The 23,978-nt window shown below is 40.5% G+C and overlaps 1 protein-coding gene across 1 annotated transcript in view; it reads right to left on the bottom strand.

Moving 5' to 3' along the window:
• SDK1 (sidekick cell adhesion molecule 1) overlaps positions 1-23,978 on the bottom strand; it is a 373,777-nt gene that overhangs the window by 242,633 nt on the left and 107,166 nt on the right. The window contains exon 4 of the mRNA XM_082064834.1: positions 23,814-23,961. Coding sequence (XP_081920960.1) covers positions 23,814-23,961 — 148 coding nt within the window. The remainder of the gene's footprint in view (positions 1-23,813; positions 23,962-23,978) is intronic.

Genomic DNA, 23,978 nt, shown 5'->3' with positions numbered 1-23,978 from the left:
AATACTTAATAATCAAATATGTGCTGGAAAATGTTATCATGTTCCTGCCTAATCTTCTAAAACTAAACAAATCCCGTTCCTTCATCTTTTCATCTTTCGCCAGTTCTTGTGGGAGAGCTGCCTATTCCGCGGTGACAGCGTCTCATGTCTTTGAGGAGATTTGATCTTTTCCTACTTAACTCAGCGACAGACACAACAAAATCATTTCTAAATTTCTAAAAGAAATTGGTTGTGATCATGAAAAGCACTTCAGTCAATGCTTCTAATAGATATGCTAATTATCAGAGATAACCAGTCTTAATCAAACTAATTACATTACAGATTAAAGGTATTTGGAATCTAACACAGCTTCTACATAACCACATTACGGCGACCGTAAGCAGCAACCTGGAATTAATATGTTGATGTGTTTCTTTAAAGAATTCTTAACACAAAATTTAACTGCAAAATGTAAAAGATAAGAAATAAATAAGACGACATCATGGCTTTTACGATTTCCACTCCGGTTTAGAGCTTTGGGGGAGAACCCAACCTGTCAGCTCCGGTAATGATCAAGATATTTCTCAGAATCACTGACTTGGATTTCAGTTTCTCGTTATTGACCCATGGACTGTGCATGTCAGGGAGCACAATGGCTCATGGACCCTGGGGAACCGGAGGTGACAATAACAATACATAACCAGCTGGATGGGACAAGGCCATCAGCATCACCTGCCACCACGACACCCACGGATCACGCAGCTCCAGTGTGACAGACAGCGGGATCACCTCCCAGGAGGTGGAGGCCACGTCTCCCAGTAGAAAGGACCGAGTTCCATTAAGTCGGTGCGATCGCTCTCCCAAAGACGCTCCATTCTTCACGTCTCTCTGAAGGTTTCAGAGCGCACGTGGAAACGTTGTCAACAAAGGCAGATGGACACCAGAGCACAGAAGTTTCTAGTTTGGTTGAGGGTGTGTAACCCCCTTCACGGCTCTCCCTGCCCATCTACAGGGTTTCCACTTGAATTCAGCGCTTCCTCCTCACAAAACATTTGACATCTCTCCAACTGCCCTGTTTCATTTTCTATAGGAAAGCTGGTCCGACAAGGTGATTCTTAGTTGTAGAGTGCATGAAATCACCATCTGTGCTTTGTTGCAAAAATCTCACTACTCCCCTTACATTTCAACCTCTTTGCTCTCCCTATTTCTGATACTGAGTGGTGTCCTCCTTTCTGACCTTCTGTACCAGAGCTTTACATGAGACCATCTCACTAAGGTCTGAGATGTGGAATGATAAAAGTGTGGCCTATAAAACATTCTCCTTAGCATTGTTTATCATTCTGCATTATGTTTTGTTTGTTTTCTCATTTCCACAATAATAAATCCATTACGGGATCACAGGGGGATCACAGTGTCATTGGTGTCAAGAGGTTTCCACGGTAAAGAAAAGTAGGAACATACAACTATTAAATGCCTGTAGATGCTGGAAGGAAAATAATGTAGTAATTTTGTTTTAATTGCTACCCGTGCATTGTCTTATAAGGTCAATTTGAAATGCATATATTTAAACTCATTAAGCAACTTGCAAACATTGTGTTTGTTATTCTTTTGCATTCAGAGACTAAGAGCTGAAAATGAGAAGGCAACTACAGCTTCTCTGTGCTACACGAATTAACACACACACATAGACAGGCATGGAAGAACAACTAAGGGAGAAAGGAACGGGGTAGGAATCCTTTCTTTCCATTGCAATTATACTAATAAATAGAACAAAACCACCTCATGTTTCTCAGGATTCTTGATGCGACTCTGGCATTAGCACTGACACGAGCAGATGAAGTTTATTTCGGATGCAGGCACTGGGATGACTGAGCTCTCCTCTCCAAAGACAACATCATATGAACTGAAATACTTTAAAGGGATCACAAGGAGTCAGTACCAATGTGTTACCAATTACCAAACAACAACAAAAAAATCATCTTCCAGTCTTTTCCACCTACACTCATTGCCTAAAATGGCATATATGAGGAAAATTATCGCTTATTTAGCTGTGACTACTTTGTATCCAGAAATCAGTATTCTAGGTCCCAGTTCTGAATGAAAACCAGCAGTTTTCCTCGTCTCCCAATTCATATGGATATCAGGTTCTTGCCTAAAACAGACATAAACTGAAATAATCAAGTCCCACCTCGCAACACCTCTCAATAAATACAAGACACTGGATGAAGGCTCAGTCCAGTCACATCATGCATTCTACTGATTTGAGTTAGAAATGGATGGTTGACAATAACTCCTCATCCTCTTAGTGTTACTATGTCAGTTCAGGCCTGTGAGGCCACCGAGCGTTTTAGAACATTCCATTCAGCATGAGCCCTATACTAGGAGATACTAAACTTGCTTGTAGAAAAGAATGTGTATCTTTAGGCACAAATCAGAAGTTATATATACCATTGTGTAAACTGAACTGAGCCCCTGCTGATTATATTATTGGTGACTAGATGTAACTACTATAACATACTAACTACTATAACATACCGACCTTTTTGTTGATACAAGGTATGGCGTGCAGAATACATTTTTCTATTACCTGCCATCATTACTAATGACCTGCTCTGTTACCCTTTGGTAAGCTAGAGCAACTCTATGAATATTATTTTTCTTCTATTAACCTGATTAATGAAGGTTCTACACAGGGAATTGTTCAGCTCCCTCAACTTGTAGACAGAGCCGAGAACATCCAAGAGCTGGCAGGAGTGGCCCAGCTGAGCAGCCACCAGACCAGGGTTTGAAAGGGCTCTACAATTGCTTCCAACGTGGAATCGTGAACCTTAAAACTGAACTGGAACTGAAGTACCTCGAGCAAAAACCAAAACGTCGTTACAAGATGTAATAGCGGCAGAGGAGGCTGCTGATGAACACAGCCTCACCAAACACCACTCTGCTAAAAACACCCAGGGAAAAAACTCATGGTTTTTTTCCTTATTCTGAATGACAATGAGTTTGTGATGAACGAATTACCATCTTTCCCATGGGTTACGAGTGCCATTAAAGGAAAACTAACAAAAAAGTTCGCTTTGATTATTACATCTGATGATGGTTAAAATAACCAATTTTTAAAGTGTACAAAAAAAAAAGCCCAGGAAGTTTCCATGTTTTTTCACATTAACAAAAGCACTCGAAGTGTCGAACAGAAGTTTAACTCCAAGCTTATCAGCAGTGTCTTCTGAAGAGTATCTGTATTGAAGCACTCCAAAAGGAACGGCAATTTCTGTAGTTCTGGTCACAACACAGAAAATGTTACTTCTGCCAAGCCGCACTATTTGCCACTGTAAGCTGGTGATAATAAGTGTGAAAGACTAAAGGCTTAAATGAATAACTGATACAGTTGTGGTTTTAGAGTCCTTTTTAATGCAAGCTATATTCTGAACCAGCTTTCTCTTCGCACGTTAAGAAGTACCTCACTTGTAAATAGTCCTCAAGACACCATGAAATCTAGTCAAGGTTAATCCAGCCATATGCCATAATCAGGTATTCTCCTGCTAGATGTTACTATGACTTGAGAATTATTATTTGACAGAGGTTAGCAACACAGTACCCCATTCAAATCATCCTCATGCTCCTTAGAATCCACATCTGAGCTCTCTCCTTAACTCACCTGCAGCCCTTCCAGCCTATTCCTCCCTCTTCTAAGCCTATTTAACAAATATTTCTTAGTACTGGTATTATCTCCACAATCTTTTCTTTAGATTAGCTAAAGACACAGGCTTCAAGTGATATTTATATTGTGATTTCTATCATCCTATTGTAGGAAATTACAGGTTGACTGCAAGATGTGAGATTCATCTGCATAAAGCCTTTTGTAAAGATGCATTGGAAGGTGAATCTCAGTTCCAAAGCAAATTAAAACATACTGCATTCGAGCACAACAGAATCATGACTGAGTGGCAGAATATGCAAAGGAAAAAGCAAACCTGTCATCATGACAACTGCAAGCTTCCAAAGTGCTTCATTTCATCACATTAGCCATCAGAAAAATGAATAAGAGGGAAAAATTCTCCATGTAGTAAGTACTTTGAGGAGCTGACAAAATATAAACCACGTAGATCGTGTCTAGGTGACCTCTAAAATTACAGAAAATGGTCCCCTTCATTTCAATTACGGCTTATGCGGCTCCTGTAACATCTGGTAAAATCATTTACGTATTGGCCTGTTTCAGAACACAATATATTTGACTGCATTAAGAAGGGATTCTGTTTTTCAAACATATCAAACATGTCCATAAACATACCCATTAGAAAGCCAGGAGCAACCTGTTAGCTTGGAAGAGTCTTCCAGAAACGCTCATACAGCTATGAATAGTTTTTTCATCTTTACTGATTAATTCATTATTTCTATATCACTTCAGCAGTATACGGTGCTGGTTTCTGTAATTGCTGGCTGTTGTAATTCCCCAATATTGATGTTTCTAAAATCATGTGGGGTTGATCCGCTTGTTTTAAGCCACCTCTAGTTATGCAGATCTCCAAAAAGTCATTTCACATGTCACCATATTTACACCATCACCCTGAGCCTTTCATGCTTACAATCCCAGTTTCAATGGGACAGCTCCCAAATCCCTCAGTATATGGGACAGGTGATCAGAAGCGACAGATTAGCTTAGGGTCCCCTCTAGTCACCTGAGCCGTGACAGCTCTGTAGATCTTCATCTGCTTGATTCACCGAGCAAAACATATGAACTTATCTATCTTCGAGGTAGTCACCAAAGGCTTATGATTATGTATAACAAAAATTATTTGAGCTCACACATGTTAGTTTATAACTGAAGGGAGTAAAGAACAAACGCATAGTTAATAAATTTCACAGCAAACTTTAGCTTCTATTTTCGATTTCTAACAAGCTTGGTCCTTCTCATAATGTCCTGGTTTTGTTCTGTCTCTAGAAGGGAAGTGTGTTCAGAGTTCTGGCCTCAGACCAGCTGATAAAATACTCAAATTAAAGCTTTTCAATAGATTTCTCAAAAGCCAGAGTGCGCCATAGCAGAAGTGCTGCCAGTTCCAGGATTTCAGCAAAGCAAGGAGCAGAACACTGGGTGCTGCTGACTGCTCAGGAACTGGAAATAGATGGATATCAACAGAGGTCACAGAACGGGGCATCCCAAAGGATGCAAAGAAGCCACTGGAAGACGAGCAGCCCTCGATTATGTGACGGTGTTAATCTGTCTGCGACGTGAAATGAGGTGAAGCCAACAGCTCCTGAAGGAAGGTTTCTTGAGGTCTGCCCTGTACCCTCGGCTACCTCGAGCAATTCCTCAACTACACGGTGTTGAGAGACCTTCGTGTCTGTCTTGTCGGTGAGGTAACAAGATCAGCCATAAACTGAATGACATGACAAGTGAAGTTTCAGGACAGGCAGAGACTTCTTTATTCTAAAACAAAACCAAACTAAACCATAAGAGCTTACATTCTGGAGACCAAGTTGATAACCGCTACATAAAGCCCACGGCTGCTTTTCTGCTACAGAGCAGCTCAGTATGAACTTTGAAGGATACGGCTCCATAGATAAAAGCACATTTGGGGGAAGCGGGATGATTGACAGGAAAGCTGGAACATCACTACACAGGTACAGCAATGATGAGGAGTCTTATAAAGATGTTCTGTTCTTCTTTTAACTTAACTGGGGGAAAAAAAAAAAGCTCAGGAAGGTAAAAAAATCTGTACAAAGGTCTGTAACAAAACCAAAATATGGCTGGGAACCCCCTGCAGAGCTGGGGCCTTTGTCATCTGATTACTGCCAATATGATCTAATGCACAGGGAGACCTTCAGAAAGGAAGGGCAATCTGTGGATCATGGGCAAAAAACGGGCAGGGGAAGATGAGGTGAAGTCATGATAGATGGGAAGATGAAGAGGAAATATCTGGAAGGCAAAAGAAAACTACATAATGAAAACGGAGACACATAAGAATCAATAAGGAAGTAATAGGGATTTATATAGAAGGGACGGAAAAAAGGTGGAGGCTATTAAAAGAAATGATCAGCACTAGAAATTAATCCTAGTATTTCTTGTTGCACTTTTCAATATTTTCCATTTCTTTAAGTCTTTCTAGCACATCATCTTTCATTCTAATTCTGGGCTTTTCTTCTTAAATGCCAATGAAGCTTCGCAAACAGGTTTTCATCAGTTTAACCGGATGAGAAACACATCTCATCCCTCTTAAGCGGTTCTTACATTGAGTTCTTTGTTCCTTTATTCCTGTGACACCATCCTTCAAGGACTTTGCTGTATTAGAAGAAACTGAATGACAATTAATTCAGCCCACTTACCGCGTCTGTACCAGTAGATGCTCTCCAGATTCCCGAGCAGGAATCACTTTGCTCTCAATGAAGGCAGACCCACCATTTTTGGTGCAACAAGGAGAATGTTTTACTCAAGTGAAAATTCCTCCCAATAGATTGAATAAAAAAAACATGAAAAAATGGTTGAGATGGCAAATCTCTAAGAAATTTTACAGGAAATTCTCTTTTTTTCTCAGCAGTATAACTCTATGTGACAATCCGAACATGAATCTGACTATAACACAAACACTTAAAATTAATAAAATACTTAGATGAAAAGTCTCCCTAATTTAACAAACATTTTTGACATGAAGAGAAGGTGTAGAAATCTTCTACAACCAGTATTTAAGGGGAAAAAGAATGTGAACATATGTAAGAATTTTCATTTCCTGGTCACTGGACTGTTTCACTGTTAACATTCTCAATGGCTATTTGGATAAATTAAAGCTAAATTTTATATTACAGTTCTAAAACTAGATCTTATACTTAATCCTACTGTAAACCAACATATAATGCAATTTCCTGTGTTCCCTGTTTAGTGATTCTGATTATACATTAGATCTGTACACAGAAACAAACAGCAGTCAGATAAAATCAATGCAGCAACAAGATTCCCTTTGAAATGAAAAGCGTCTCCGCTCTCTTTTGCCGTGCGAACGCCCCTTGAGTGGTACTTTTTCTCAATGTCTATTTATGATACAAGCCAAAATGAAAAAATCAATGCCCTTCAACAGAGGGAGCATCAGCGGCTCTGTGTAAGCACAGTTAACGACCCGTTCTTGCTCCTTATCACACCGCCCTTGTGAGGCTTGACAAACGCATCCCCAGGAATGTCACTCAGAAGAGGAAACCTCTTTAATGAGCCTCGGCCAGGAAAGGGTTATAAAGCTTTTAACAAACAGTTCTCCTGTTCTACTCACAGATTCAGAACATCTCCCAGGATACTGGTGGGTTTGGTTATTCAGACTATCCTTTTAATCTGTGGTTTCTTTGAGTTTGGCCACAGTGAATCCTTATTTCTTATAAAAGAATAATTTTACCCAGATCAATTGAAAGGACTCACAAGATACTAGAGATTTTGAGAAGGCCAAAAATGAAGTTGTTCAGGATATTTCATTCTAAACAAGTTTGTCCCAAAGATCTTGTATTTGGGGCTTAACGGAAACTACAGAACACACACACACACATTTGCCACTGATTGTAATTATGTTGTTGTACGTCCTGCTGATCTTGACTACATCTGTAAATGAATGGTGTGAACCGATCCATTGAACTCCAAAGTCATTAACTACTTAAAGAGTGTTCAGAAAGCTACCGAGACCGTTGCTAAGACTGAACATGGAACAATTGCGTATCATTTTCAGCATAAGTAGAGGGTGTAAAGAGACTGAATGAAGGGTTAATTTGCACTAGTAGAGAAAACCCAAATAAGAGATGACACTTGTGCTATGAGACCACCCTTCAGGCTGTGGAAAAAAACAGAATATATTTTCTCATAGCCGTAAGAAGCGCTTACAGCTGACATGTCTTCTCTAATCTTATTGTTTATTTACAATCTGCATTCGTTATCCTCTTCTGTTTTGCAGCTACATTCTCCTGCAGGACCCTGTTTGGCTCCAGATGTTGACCAGTATACTTTTTTCCTAAATATCTTCTGGATCTAAAGCCTTTTTCACACTGGGATTAGGAAACCGTAACCTTTCATACCTTCACTGTTAGCGTAAGCCCCTCCTCGCGGGCACAAGAGGCGATGGCACTCACTGGGATTAGATGTGCAAGCATATGCTATGGATTTTTTTGTACAAGCTTTTGCAAATGTACTTTAGTGTATTACAGCATTCTGGCTGGCAAGTAAAATGGAGAAATTATAGTTCATTCCACTCCCTTTCTTAGTGTTGTGTAAGTACATTTGAAAGCAGACTCCACTTAATGTTTTATGAAATTGGATTTTGACTGCTGTAATTTCAGATACTTAATTGCAATGACAAGCTCTGTTTTTAAAGAAACCGCAATGGAGAAGAGTCACAGTCCAGAAAGCTTCCTTCTGAACAAAACGGTAAATACAACATTGCCAAGAAATGCTGAAGAATATCTTAGATGTCTCTGCTGTTCACCGTACAAAATAACCATCAGGCATGGAAGTATTACAAGTATTCAATAAATTCCTCATAAGAAAAGCAGCATTTTGTTTAGTTTTCTGTTGCATGACTGAGGAAGGAGGTTTCTAAAGGTGACATCCAAATAACCCCGGACACTGCTTGAGATTGGAACCTCTTCACCAGAGCAGGCAGCTGATGAACTCCGGTTTAACCCAAGAAAATCCTCCATGCTAAAGACACTATTTGGTGCCATTTTCGATGATTCATGAGTTACTGCTAAGGACTGATGTGTGGCTAATCCCCTAAACCCCAGTGGAGTGTCCTCAGAACACACTCATCCTTAACCAGCTCGACGCAGCGATGGGGCAGATTGTGAAAACGCTTCAGCCGTGTGCGGGACAGGAAGAGTTCAAGACATTTCCTCCACTTTTATTAGTAAAGGCTTAGAACTTTTGCCAAAGCAGCAAATTCAGAGATTTAAAGGCATTTCTGTATCAGCAAAAGCCACGATATATAAGTAGTTATATCAGTAATGTCTATATAGGGATGGGTAAATCCTAACCCTGAATAAAAGGTTGGGTTTTAATGATTAAAGGACAATTTATTTCAGGATACAGGCATCAGCATTCCTGCATTACTAATGCACAGCTGTATCTGTTAGGAGATGCTGCCAGCATAACACCCAGGAAACCTTTTCCAGCTTAGCCCTTTGTAAAACAGCCCAGAAGATAAAAGAAATGAGAGAAATATATACTGCCCTTGTTCTGAATCGAGTTTAGAGAGTCAGATGAATACCCTGGACAATACTCAATACATTGTAGTTGCTCTCTCACATAAAGAGCAACTCCACCAGCACGCCTGGCTGGCCTGTCTTTCCTGACAAGGACACAGCCACCCATGGCCACACGTGAGCTGTCCCACCATGTCTCCGTAATTGCCACCAGGTCATCATCTCCTGCACGAACACAGGTTGCTAAGTTCCCCAAGGGGAAGCTCAAACACCAGCTCAAAGCCACACCTGAACCATCACAGGATCCCTCTAAGATGCGTTTCCTTATGAAATCTCTCTTTAGTTCCATAGGAGCTGCACAAATGAAACAGGAACGTTTCCTTCTTGTTGTACTTCACAGCTCCTTGAAACACGCTGTTATTCTCTCCGAAGACTGTAATTGAAAGTTGCACAATCTAAAAACTGATTTATTCTTGCTGAAGGACTGTTTAAAATGATCTGAAACTAGCTGGAATTTAAAGTTTTAAAACCACATCAACGGTTCTACCCTCAACATTTATCTAAAAGCTTTCGAACAGAGCAATATGATACAATTTAAAAATGAATTCCACAGTTGTTCTTGCTCCCTCAGAGAGCAGTTATTGCCTGTCATATAATTAAGTGAATATGCCAGTGACAGAATATACAAAACAGCAGGGAGCACAGGAAAATTCTGAAGCTCCTTGCAGTCCACGCGCCTTTCGGCTTCATCCCAGAGAGAAAAACCTGTCTAATAGATTAGAAAAAGAGAATTAAAAGACATCCGAAAAAACCAAGAAATTGCCAAGGAAACGCTCTATCAGTATATTTCATACTGGGTGGGAATCAATCCTGATTATGCTCAGTGAATTTTATGACACGTTACCAAACATACTGTAACACTTTATCTCACATAAACATTTATTTAAAATCGATAAAAGTCAGCTAAAAATAATAATACACCTTGAATAGCTACGTTGAACAAATGAAAGATGTTTCTGTAGCTTCAATCCACACTGAAGACTGTAGTATCAAGAATTCATCTACTCTATTCAAATCAGCCTAATGTGTATATGCAACTGTAAACACCACTGACATTTTCTTGCCTTCAATTATGAGACCCTCTATGATAAATAAAAGGAAAGAAGTAGTTCTTCCTTATCTCTAGAAAGGAACAAAGTGAATAGGAAGCTTGGGATTGCTGAATTTTGCTTCTGAAACAGAAGTCCTCATATGTTGTCATTCTAAATATCCGGATTCCTCAAAACAAGACATGTTTAACGTTGCAACTACTAAGCCAGGAGCCTTTCCCAGGAGATGCAGAGCTGGCTTAGCACACCGTATTTTGGACACCATAGCAGTCAGTAACGCTTCCAAGAATATTTATGAGCCTGTCTCATCTCCGCTGTCACCGCGCTGGTGACAGAGTATTCTCTTCTTAAGCAATGCCATCAGAGATCACTGTCTGTTCAAAATAAAACTGCTCATATGTGTTAGACCGAAACACGTTAGCCAAAAATATCTTTCTTGAAAGATACTTCTTTAAAACAAAAATACTTTTTCACAGCTTTAGGTATCGTTTCATTAAGTTTCAGAAGATAGCTAATACTCGATCTACTCCTATAATATTGTTCAGCATTTCTTTTTTCTTCATACATGATAAAGGCATCCGAGGCCAAAATGCAGGCTGCTCTGAGGAGGAAAAGCAGCATTACCACGGCTGTGTGGTAAGAGGCTGCTGCCTTAAACAGTGAGCGTGGACATATAGATCATATAGATCACATTACTGGCCTGTGCTCAGTCTATGGAAATCGTGAAGCATGTACTGAGCAGTCCAGATGTCACACGGGTGGAGTCCCGGCAGAAATGCCTCTCTGAGCACCCAGTCATCTCTAACCAAGATTCATGAGCACTATGGAAAACAGTTCCTGAAAGGAACAAAGGGTGGGGAGGAGGGGGAAGAGATTTAAAGTCACATCAAGTCAATTTATCATGATAACTGACAGCCGGGTTTGAATGACAGCACTGCTACGTTGGCACTGCCTTGGTCCATTCCTTTCTGGCCGTTCCGCCTGTTTAAATTCCTAAAACACAGGACAGGTTTCCTCCTATAGCAAAGGACAGTGTTGGAACACGTGGTGGGGGGGGTACGGCTGAGAACCAGCTGCAGGTTTCTCTTACTGTCTCCCACTTCAGGGCGACTTCACAGGACATGTTTATTCCATGGTGATTTTGCTTGGCATTATTTACTCCCATATTCTGTACATAAATTTACTGACTTTTTTTTTAATCTAGCATGGAAAATTCTGAAGAGGTTTCATGAAAAATGCCTTCGGACACTTTGACTGAAAATGGCAGAAGCTAGAAATGAAATCCCAGCATAAAAGTTAACACGTGAGCCAAGTTAATAACACGCTAACTGCTTTTCAAGAACAGAAGCGATTCTTCATGGTCGTGCCGGGGGAGATAAGCACAGCCATAGAATCCTAAACTCCGACACCAACCTAATTGGGCGACCCAAGTTATTGATACTCTCTGCATGTGGCCGTGTCCTACTGCTGAGGCGTCTGCAAACAAGAATATATTTTGAATAAACATATGGTTTATGACAGAAATTAAGCTGCTGTTGTATCACCTGTGATGAATTCCACTGTTCAGAATCCAAAGTAATGAGCAAGTTTTGGTCCCATGACTCTTCCTGCTCCTTTTGGTGCTACAGTGATCCACACATGAGCACGTTTTTCTGGAAGCTTCCGATTACCCTGGAAATTTTTCTTGAGGATTTTTTGTACCATTGATTAAAGATAATCAGGAAAAGAAAAATATGGCTACTAATTGTTGAAGTTGTAAGGGAATATATTGAGATGATTATCGGCTTAATGAAGCTGGCATGGAAATACATTTTCCTGATCTGCTTACTCTGTGTACTGCGCCTTCTAACTGAATAAAATGCTCTGTTTTTACTCAGCCTCAGTAAATAACAGACTGATCTCTCTTGTTTGCAATGACAGCAAACACAGTTCCAGGAAAATAATAATAAAACAAGCGATGCAAGTATCAACCATTTCAGCCTCAGTGAAAACAAGCTTTATAGAGAAATGCTTTATTTCAGCATCCTTAGCCTTGATGCCAATTTGTAATTAGTAATCTAATTCTGAACTATTTACTAATTAATATGGGGTGAAAACGTCTTTTTTCAAGCGCGAATCCACAGAGGTCGATTTCCGAAGCTGAGTTCTCTGACTCGGTAGACCCGGGCTCCTCATGGCCCAGGACTCAGGAACACACCTTGTTCTCATGGGCCACAACACGGGCTGGGGAGGTGACACCTTAGCGCTCAAAAGCTTGTGACGTCCCACCTGAGCATCCTCCAGTCCCTGCCCTGTGCAGCTTCCCCTCCGCTTGGGGACCCGCGTAGTACTGGGTGAAATAATCCATGAGAGTTAAAAGATTAAGGTACAAAGCGCTTCTCAAGTGCGACTATATAAAGGAGTAGGGAACGTCAAAGGGAAAGCGTGCACCTTCAAAGCTCACCCAATGCACTACACTTAGAAATGTAAATTTAAAACAACTTATTAAAATACTTGAGTTTTACATTAGCATTTATAAAGCACAAGTTCACAGTTCTTTTCGTCATTCTGCTAAATCCCCTTTACAGTTTAATAAAAGAAGATATTCAACATTCGCATGGGAAGAACGACCCAATGGACTCTTTTTTTTTAAGGTCTGCATGCGAGTAAAAAATGCAACCCTTTGGAAAGCACTTTGATGTTAAACGAAGGAGGATTGTATTATTATATCCTCTCAGATGTATAAATAAAGTATTAGGGAATTAAAAAAAATAAACTATTAACAAATCATCTGGGATCTAACTGGGTAGCTTAGACCTGTTGTTATAGTGTTTGACCATTTGACATCGTCCGTATGCTCTTTATATATCTCAAGTGATACATAAAATTACATGTCTCTGCTTTTGGCGTAAAACAATCTGTCTGTGCTATCAAATATAAACCTACTAAAAGCACAAAAAAGCACTGTATTTTATGAACTTGCAATATTTTACTATAGAAATGATTAAAATTCACACCTAGCAGTAGCAGAATGTATTAGAACAGATTAAGTGCACGTCCCATTGGGTGCAGGAGGCTTCAGAGCAGATGACAGCAGTCTCAGCCATCCCCTCATTCATTCCTGTCCCCACTGACAAAACCAACTCTCAAACACGTTCCTCAATCAGAAATTTTCCTAGCGATGAAATAATTCTGCTTAAATAATTAAAAGCACCAGGAATGATGTTCAGATTCTTTATGCATCCAGTATTACTTCTATAAGCTTCACGAGAAAAAGCAAGGTGTGTTTTACACACCGGTTTTTCCATTTCATGCAATTGTTTCCTGAATACAAGTGGCTTCCAAAGATGCAAGAGAATGACAACTGGAATTTTACCTTTATGAACCTTGATTAGGGAACCTTCAGCACCATAAACTTTTTTATTTAGTCAAATTAACACTGACAGCTATGGATTAGAAGCTATCAGGCATTAAAATATTAAACTGCCACTTCTCTTTAGTTCACTTCAACAAGAAGATTTTGTTAACTCTGTTTTTATTAAATTATCAGCGACATATTAGCTTGTTTCTTGTATGGGAATTTTTAAATCATCAATATACAATAAAAATCTATTTACAAAATCTCTTCAAGGTATTTCCACTAAAAGGTTTCTTAAAAATAAATTAATTTACTCTTTGGATGATGCTGTTGAAATAATAGTGGGTCCAGTCAATAGCAGATCTAGGACCCAGCAAAGTGGCTGCACAATGTTCTCTGCTCACCCCCTCATGCTGTTCACCCTGGGCCATATTATCAGGTATTTATCATCCTCCTCACCGCAGCATGTTTTTAATTCCATGTATATATGCCGACAAATCCATCTCTTTTAAAACATGGCTTTAGAAAGCGTGTTTTGCAGCAAATATTGCAACAGCGAATTCCATGATCCAAGGGCAGGGCTGTGACAGCACAGGCTACATGAAGAAGCAAGAAATGAGAGGACATATTTCAATTATTTTTTATCACAGTCCTAGTTTAAAAAATAGTGAGGACTCTCGGTGGAAACATCCAATATTGACTACGTATTTTGGAGATTATTGACATTTTCTCTCTGCTTGATCATAACATTTCTGCTAAGTTGTGAAAAACATGAACAAAAATACAAATAAATTAAAATGAAACACACATAGAATTTGAGAAGTAGATTAGGAGGCTGTTGCTGCAATATCTGTTGGGTAAACAGAAAACGGAGCTTCTAGCAGGCATTGAAATGTATAAGTATCCCAATAAACTCTGTTTCTTGTTGCTGCTAAGGCCAGTTTCGGTTCCCATGGAAACAGATTATGGATTGCCAAAAATGAGATTTGATGTTTTAAGATAATCAGTGATTTTAAGCAGTGATTATGATGAAAGTACGGCGCTCTGCTTTCAGAGCAGAGGTGTTAGCTGGGAGTGGGGAAAGGACACATGGCACCTGCAGACAGCAGCAGAGCCGCTAAGATCCTTGCGAACGTTCTTGGGTGCTTAATGACAACAGCACATCCTGAAAAACCATCCAGCAAAATCTAGCAAAACTCTATTTTTAATAGTCAATAGCCTTCAAGTTTCTAGAGAAAAAAAAAAAACACAACAACAACCAAACAAAAACCCTAAAATGTTGTTGTACAGATCTCAGCTTCAATGCTTTCAAGTACTTCTTGAGAAGTCAAGTAGACAGTAACATACAAGCTAGAAATTGCTAGATATTTCTTCTCCTGCCTTTGGAGCTATTAATTTATTTGTCAATGACACACTAGGTTCCAATCCTACAAATAAGCCACTACAGAAAAAGACAAACTGTTGGTAATGTTCAGTTTTCCAGCGACGAGAGGGTAGGTCCAGAGGGGCCAGATGTCTGGGAGGGGTTGGTGGCAATAGGGGGGTTGTGGTGGGAGTCTGGGTCGAGAGGGTCAGTAAGATTTCGGGGTAAGAAATGACAGAAGCGTGAGGCAGCTCCCGGAACAGGCACAGGGCCTGCTCTGATCTTTTAGGGAGGCTGGTTTTGTTCCTATGGGGCTTCCCAACAAGATGGCGGCACACGCGTGGGCTGCGCTCTCGGGACACTGGTGCTCCCTCTGCCGTGGGACAATGCTGGAGACCACCACTGCAGAGCAGCCTCCGCAGCTCCTCCTCATCCCCCCTCCTGGGATTTGCCACCATTCCCCCAGGCCACGGCATCTTCTGAGCTCCTCTCTCTGCCCTTTTTTTCCCTCATCAGGGTTGGACCCACAGGGAACTGCTGGAGAGAGTCCAGCGCAGCCACCAAGATGCTGCAGGGAGTGGAGCATCTCCCGGGTGAGGAAAGGCTGAGGGAGCTGGGGCTCTGGAGCTGGACAAGAGGACACTGAGGGGGGACTCATTCCTGGGGATCAATATGGAAAGGGGCAGTGTCAGGAGGATGGAGCCAGGCTCTTCTGGTGACAACCAGTGACAGGACAAGGGGCAATGGGTGCAAACTGGAACACAGGAGGTTCCACTTAAATTTGAGAAGAAACTTGTTCCCGGTGAGGGTGGCAGAGCCTGGCCCAGGCTGCCCAGGGGGGTTGTGGAGTCTCCTTCTGTGCAGACATTCCAACCCGCCTGGACACCTTCCTGTGTAACCTCATCTGGGTGTTCCTGCTCCATGGGGGGATTGCACTGGATGAGCTTTCCAGGGCCCTTCCAATCCCTGACACTCTGGGATCCTGTGATCCATCTCTCCCCTGTATCCACAGACTTCACACGTACACCTCTCTTACCCCAGCTATAGTCTTCTTCATTTGTGTGCTGACAGCACAGATCAGGTGGAAGAGGAGAAGCACAGACTTCCTCCAGCATTTCCCTTTCTTTCCGTTCCCCTTGCCCCTGCTACGGTGAAAACCCGGCTGATCGGTTCTACTCTTTCTCTCTAAACTGTCACTAGAGTGGGGAAAAGCAAAGAGAATAAAGCTTGGCGAGCAAGTGATGACTGTGGTCACCCCAGCAAACAGATGCCTTGTTGATGTCTTGATTTGGTCCTGACATGTAAAACAACAGATTTATGCGATATATAACAACAGCCAGAGGCATATTTATTAAGAAATAAAAGGTAGTGCTAACAAGCAGCAGACAAATAGATTTCATATGAACATTGGCGGAGTTTGACTGTTTTTTTTCTCACTTCTAATTGCAAGATGCCTTTACAAAGTTCCACCAGAGCCAAGTATCATCCGTCTCACACAGATCAGACAGACCCACGAAACCTCAGACAGGGCATTTACAACGTATTTGAATTCCTTTGGAATCTGTCAGACGAAGGCCAAACAGAACAGCTAAAGATTCCACTCACAACTAAGGATCAGAGATAAGCCACAGGCAGGCTGCCAGCCCCTTCCCTCCTCTGCAGCATTAATTAATGGCAGGTCTGCTTCACATTCCCTTCCATGGACCAAATTCTTTAAATTCAAGTTGAATACTGTTAACAAAGTAGAGCTGATGCAAATCAACCACAAAAGCCACAAAACATCCCCAGAGTGCAAAGCTCTCTGGTTCTTTTTCCTCCTGAATCACGTAACAGTTTTCAACATGAAAGCAAAACAGCCAACATTATATGCTTTTAAAATTATTCTACATAAGTCTGTACTATGAAATTACCAACTTATTTGTCTTAGCACCTTTGTACGTCATATAAAAATCACTAGAATCGTGAAGAAAGATAACATTTGTCCTTTTCCACATAGAAAATTAATAATCCTTTGTAGTACACAGCCAGAAGTACTGACAAATACATCTTACTTCAGTCAGTTTTGATAAATACAAGTTAATTGGCAAACATAAGACATTACCTTCTGCTGTATTTGATAAGTCACAAGCATCTTACATCTATTTCCTTAAAAACAGAGATATGTGAGGGGCCATAAGAGATAAATGGTTCCCCGGGACTCGTGAACAATTGCCACTTTTTAAGTATAAAGCGACAGTTTTCTTTTGCATATTTGCTCTTAAGCATGACTGCAACACTTTAAATAGTCTTATCTTGGCTGCATATTAAAACATTCCCGTTTGTAGACAGAGTTGTTCAAAGACGGACAGGAACATGTTTTTCCACAAAACCACATTAATTGTTAAAGATTTGTGATTTTTCCCTAATATCACCGTTCTGATTAGGAAATGCAGTAGATGCAAGAAGTGAGCCCCAAAGTACAATGACAATGAGTCTTCATATTTATCCATCTCTACAACGGATATGATTTTCAAAAGAAACAGTGTATAATTCACTTTCCAAGAGTAACACTATTAACACTGTTTTGTAGTCCATATTTTCTCTCTCAAAGTATATTTGTCCCCAGAAAGCAACAAACTCATAAATCAACCTCTACTGCAAGCTGTGACAACTAAATCATACTTAGAGCAAAAACATTTCCTTCTAGTGACACTTCCATTCCCTTTGTTTTATAAATTCCGAATCTATGATTAATAAACGTAGTGGGACATAAAAGGATTTTGTTCTTTAAGTGTGCTCATCATCGCAAAAACAATATCCAAGAGCCAGATTTTTCTCTCAGACAGCGATCTTTAAAGTTTTATCAAAATCTACAGCTGTTGGAGACTGTGCGGAAAAGTTCTGTGAGCAGCTGAGGCCCATTAAATCCAACAGTGGTTCCAAGCATCTACACTCTTTTTCTAGCAAAAAATATGGATTTTCACATTGCTGGCATAATGGCAGCAACTTCCCCTGGCTTATTAAAAATATATATATTAAAAAACCCTTTGTGATTTGTAGTCAAAATTTGTAAATAAACATATTGGTCAAATCCCAAAATGTGCCTCACATCTCATCAGAGTCTCTCTTGGGAGGAATCCACCTCCAAACCAGCCTTGCTAAAAGAGCTACAAGGCTGGGGAAGGGATTGAACACAAGCCCTATGGGGAGAGGCTGAGGGAGCTGGGCTTGTTTAGTCTGGAGAAGAGGAGGCTTAGAGCTGAGCTCAGCACTCTCTAGAACTACCTGAAGGGCAGTTCTAGCCAGGGGGGGATTGGGCTCTTCTCCCAGGCATCAGCAATAGGACAAGGGGCCATGGGCTTCAACTCTGCCAGGGGAAATTGAGGCTGGATATTAGAAAGCAATTCTGTGCAGAGAGAGTGGTCAGGATTGGAATGGCTGCCCAGGGAGGTGCTGGGCTCACCGGCCCTGGAGGTTTTTAAACTGAGATTGGACATGGCACTTAGTGCCGTGATCTAGTAAACGGACTGGAGCTGGACCAAGGGCTGGACTTGATGATCTCTGAGGTCTTTTCCAACCCAGTCGATTCTGTGATTCTGTAAAAGGTGTGTTCTTTGGCAGCAATTTTATTTCTGCTGTCCCTCTCCCAGCCCACGATGGGTTGTGTTGCTCCTGCACATCCTGCATCCCAGCCCAGATCTGACCAGGTGCTGCTCTGCCCTCATCTCCCCGACACATGAGATCGCACCCTCAAAGTTAAGAGCTCTGAATAAATTAATTGCTGAAACATACGCTTAAAACGTGCGGCAAACAAATCATGAGCAGAAAGAAAAACAGTGAGGTTGAAACTAGACAAGTCAAACAGCTTTAGGAAATAATCCTGGGATTTGCTTACCCCGAGGGGTTAACGTTTTCCCGTGCTGAGCACAGACAATAACAGTGAACAGTGCGGTGGCAGCACCAGGGCTGCTCCAGTGATACGGGAAGATGTGAGGGGAGATTTCCCTACAGTCTTTCATATGCATGTGGGCCTTGGGGATAACAGCAACGTTTTATGTAAGATCATTCCCAGTGCTGCCTCTTCCTTTCAAATCAATTACTCAATGCAGAAGAGTTTGGTTAAATAAATGTATAACAGGCTACTAATGAATTTCAGTTGAAGGAAATAATTTAATACTACAAAATGGTGTTTTGTTTTTTTTTTTTTCAGGTACTAACTCAAAAATTAATGTGGAGCCTGTAAAAAAGTACAGCCAGATAAAAACAGCTTGTAGGGCTTTTTGTCACGTCTTTTACTGCTCGGGGGTGTCACTCCACTCCAGAACGGCACCAGACTTCAGAGATACACAAACTTTTCTGAAGTATTGCTCAGCTAATACACTGCAGAGTTGCCAGTCTCTGAATTTATTGTTCACTAATGTTAATCACCACAATTTTAATTAAAGTATTATCCGGTGTACGCGAGAAGTAATTATGTGCAACTAACGTAAGTTGTCTGACAGGCTCGTGTTTGTAGAAAAATGCATTACTGTCACTAGGACTGCTCATAGAAAATGAAGTGCTGTTTGTTTTCAAGTGAAAAATGTATACATGGCACATTAAGTGAGCTGCTATCATCAATGCAAAACCTAATCTAATACTAATATCAGCCTAAAAAATCTGATGTATTATTCCTAGATTTTTTTCCCCTCACATTTTAAAGCCTATTTAGCTATAGCTTAAACTGTCATTAATATATTATATATTAATATATTTCATTTAAAACTGTCATTAATATATTTAAAATTTACCTTAACAAATGGCTAGTAAATCTGCACCAGCTTTGTTTATTTGCAAGGTATTACGAGTGTTCAAAGCCACAGCAAGTCGTATTTGACACTTGCTTCTGCCTAACAGATTTTTATTCCGCACTCTGTCAGCACATTTAGTCTCTGTAAGAGTTAGCAATGACCACACACATTCAAATGCATAATGCATTGTTCTTACTGGAAAAAAACAGATATTAAACTCATGCGTACCTAAAGGCAACGCAATTCATCTTCCCTGTCTAGTGGGCTGAAGTGCATTTGTAAAATGTTTTGGTTGGTTAACAGTTAACTAAGTGACAAAATGTCCACCCAGTTGAAAGGGACACCCCAGAAGTGCCTTTATATGCCAAAAATGAACTTTCTTGCTTTGTGTCAGACATAATCCCACTAACAAAAGACACGACCTAATATTCATCTAACTGTAGCTTACTAGGGGAAACAAATAGTCTCACTGCAAGGAAGTTAATGAAAACAGTAATAATGTCTTCACTATACAAGTTTTTTTCTTAAAGAAGAAACCAACAATACACGAATTGATGGCTTGATTGAACCTTTTCAGCAAAAAAAGTCCCTCACTTAGAAGAAGGACAAGAACAAGAAGAAGAAGAACAATACTCTAGGAGTATGGAGAACTTCACTCCTCAAAACCAAACCCGAAAGGCGCTACTGGCTCTTTGTGCCGTCCGAGCCTCGGGCAGAGCAGGTGAAGGGGCTCTGGTTTGGGCTGTGCTGAGGAAGGCCCAGGCCGGCCTAAGGCTCGACACCTTGGAGCAGCAGCTCCTTTTGATGCACTCACCTTTAGAGAGGCTCTTGTTTTCGGCAAGACGTGATGGGAAACAGGCTAAATCATCCCATCAGTCAAGAGCCTGGACAACAGCGCAGCTGTAATTCCACATGAGTCTGCTGGTGTGTCTGGAGAACATTGATCTGTCTAGGTGTAACATGAAGTCTTTTACAAAACTTCTCAGGAAATTTTCAGGTAAGATAGTAATAAAAAACATCTCAAACCCTAATTCCTCTCCTTGCTCATTTTCTTCTCTTGCTGTCGACCTTTTGTTCTTCTCCCTGATTGTTCACTTCATACTTTTCTAGCGTGTGCACAGCTGCCTTTCGACGGTCTAGAAAAACCCCTTTAAAATACCAGGCTGAGACTCCGGTGACAGAGGATGCACGAAAGCCAAATGAATATGCACTCACACTGCACTGAGCTGGGGCGGACGGTGGAGAAAACTTTAGGACTTAAATTTTTAAACACACACCATCATGTCGCGCCAACTCTGCTGCACATTTGTTAGTTGCCTTAAGTCATAAACCACAACAACAGCCCCGTGGGTATATGCAGGCCATTTGCTTCACATTCATCTATTATACAGGAGTTTGTTGACTTTACATGCCCGCTCATTTAGGAGGAACTTGTCATGCTATTCTTGTTTCCATCCAGGGGCTTTAACAAAATATTATGGCACTAAGACCACTAAAATGGGAATACATAGATATCTGCTTCAAAAATCCCATTATGACTTACACTACCAGGTAAATTAAACAGAATATGTAGTTCGAAAAAAACTGCCTATGTCCCAGAAAATCTAACAGCCAAGCACACACTCACAGAACAGGATTGGTGTTCGGCCTAAAAGAAGGTGAAACCTAAGAGAAAGACATCAGCATTTACTGCTTTAAACCTGCTCGCTAAACCCCACTGCAGAGCCAATTAAATGACATGAGTAAGAGTTAGCTTGATGAACTATTTAAACTAATAGCTTTCTTAAAAGTTGCTATAGATAAAATACAGGGCAATGTCAACTCGATCTCTATTCAATGGGCACTGATGAGAAATTGCTGTGTACCAGAACCACCACGACTGTCCACGCTCGGAGCAGTGCGTGTTTTCTGAGTCTGCACTCGCTGCAGCCGTGTCACTCTTAGGAATCATTATTATTGCTGATGGACCAGCTGATTGATTGGGCCAAATTGTTGTAAGCTTGTTTAAGAGGATTAAAAAAGCTTTATACGGATTTAGCAATATAAGGTACTTTTAATCATTTTAAAGAACATCCATACGAGGTGGTTGTATCAATTGAACTGATCAGTTTAGCAGGTGATCCAGTTAGATTGATGCATCTTTATATATACAAAATGCGATGTTAAATGCACAACGGGTAAGAATCAGAGGTCCCATATTTTTACATTTCTGACAGTCTCCGTGTCTCAATTTCCATGTATTTTTAGGGCTGCCATATTTATTCCCAGAATTTCCCAGCAATACGTGAGTGGATGCGATATGGTTTTTCCAATACTTTGAGGGAGCAGCAGACCCACCGCACATCGAGTTAGTGATGATTGGTACGTGTACCATAAACCCGTCACTTCCCAAACGTACCAGGCTTACTATACAATATATATTGAACTTCCAAGGAGGTTCACACTTCCAGCATGTGTATTTCTACTCCAAAAGTATTCAGAAATTCTTACACAGCCCAGACAAATGTCCTCAGGTTCCTTCTAGACAAAATTTCTGACCAGGGAGATAAAATATACTGGAAACCTTGAGGTATAGTTGACCCCTACTACAGCACAGAGTTCTACACTTCTCCCATTTGTAAGCATGACCACAACGCTATGAATTACAAATGACTTTACCCTAACAATCCCAGAAGGGCAGGAGTGCGAGTAAAGCATAGCACATAAAAATTAGGATTTTATATTAATGAATACACGACACCCACTTCTCTACTTGCAGTTTTCCCAAACTGTAAGAGAACTCGCACAAATCTCATTTTCAGAGCCTGCACGCTTGCCTGGGTCACCCTGTTCTGCTCCCCCGTAATGGTTCCCAAGGAACTGTCTGAGACCTGGATAATCAGGCTTCTCACCATCCGCAATTTCTTGATTTGTGTATTCTCAGCAATGACAAAAGAAAATCTGCAATGTGGCAGGAGCGGAGGAAGTAGTTTCTTAATGGTTAATAAGTCAAGATTTGTCACTTAGCTCTCTTCAAGAGATTGCCCAGAAACCCATTGTTTCATCTTTCAGCTTGTTTCCCATCAAATTACTATTAAATTATTCATAAATTATTACATAGTTGCTTCACATCCCTGCAATACTAATTTTAACAGTTTCAAAGAGCCTGTAATACCAGCTTTCAGGTTTAAAAAATGCATATAGGCAGCAGTAAAATATACAGTATGGATTAATAAAATTAAAATCCAAGAAGAGTTTTCCCTTTCTAATATAAACTCTAAGGACTCATCACCCCTTCTGGAGCTCAGTAATATCCCATTACCATCAATTGCTAGCACATCTAGCCCTTTGAACATATGAAAATATAATACACAGATAAAAATATCCACCAACATTCTTGGCATTTCAACAGCTTCCTAAGAAATTAGCCAAGGAAAAGAGATTTAATCTGAATTTTGTAATGTTATGGCTAACGCCTTCAGTCTCTAAATAAAACGGTGCAGGTAGAAACACAGGATGGCTTCATAACTGTTTCAGGAAAGGATAAATGAACACACCTTGAGATAATAAGTAATCAAAGTGCAAGTCCCCTGTGCCATTAGTGGGTAAGCTGCTAATTAGCCAAAAAGAACTAAAACTGTCATTGTAGCTGAAAAAGATAGGGAAAAAATAAGAAATACTTGGAATTTTATTGTGGGGAAAATAGCATTAAGCATAACTCTATGTTAAAAAAAAAAAATCAGGCTCATCTATTAAATAAGAAAAATCTCAGTATTCGTTAAGTTAGTCCACTGAAGTAAACAAAATTGAGAGATGAGCATTTACTTTTCCAAAATGTATCATGCAAATGAATAGCGTGAAGGAAGTGCAGACATTCTGCGTATCTAGTCCCTTGTGTGGCACCAGGACCATTAAAACCACATGAATTATTTTGTCAAACTGCTTAGGAAGATCAGAGATGGTCTTAAAATAGTCATTTATCTCAAACTTGGTAGGAACAAGGCTACTTTATTCTCTTTAAACCTTAGTCAGCGTACTTAAAATGTAAGTTGTGTTATCAAATATAATTAATCATGTTTTAGGGTGGGGGTATCTTCGGTTTTAAATGGACTTACATTCTGCTGCTCGGTATAATCTTGTGCCCGTCTCTAAACCACGTCACCTGTGGTCTGGGGTAGCTGAGTATGTGCAGGAAGTTTAGAACTGCGGCTTGTCCTTCAGTCACCGTTTGCCTCTGCTCCGTGTCCAGGAAATTTCCCATGTCTGCAAAGAGAACAATT

The sequence above is a fragment of the Streptopelia decaocto genome, assembly GCF_964273445.1.
Source record: "Streptopelia decaocto genome assembly, chromosome: 13".
Lineage (NCBI taxonomy): Eukaryota > Metazoa > Chordata > Aves > Columbiformes > Columbidae > Streptopelia > Streptopelia decaocto.
This window is presented reverse-complemented; position numbering and strand designations above follow the sequence as displayed.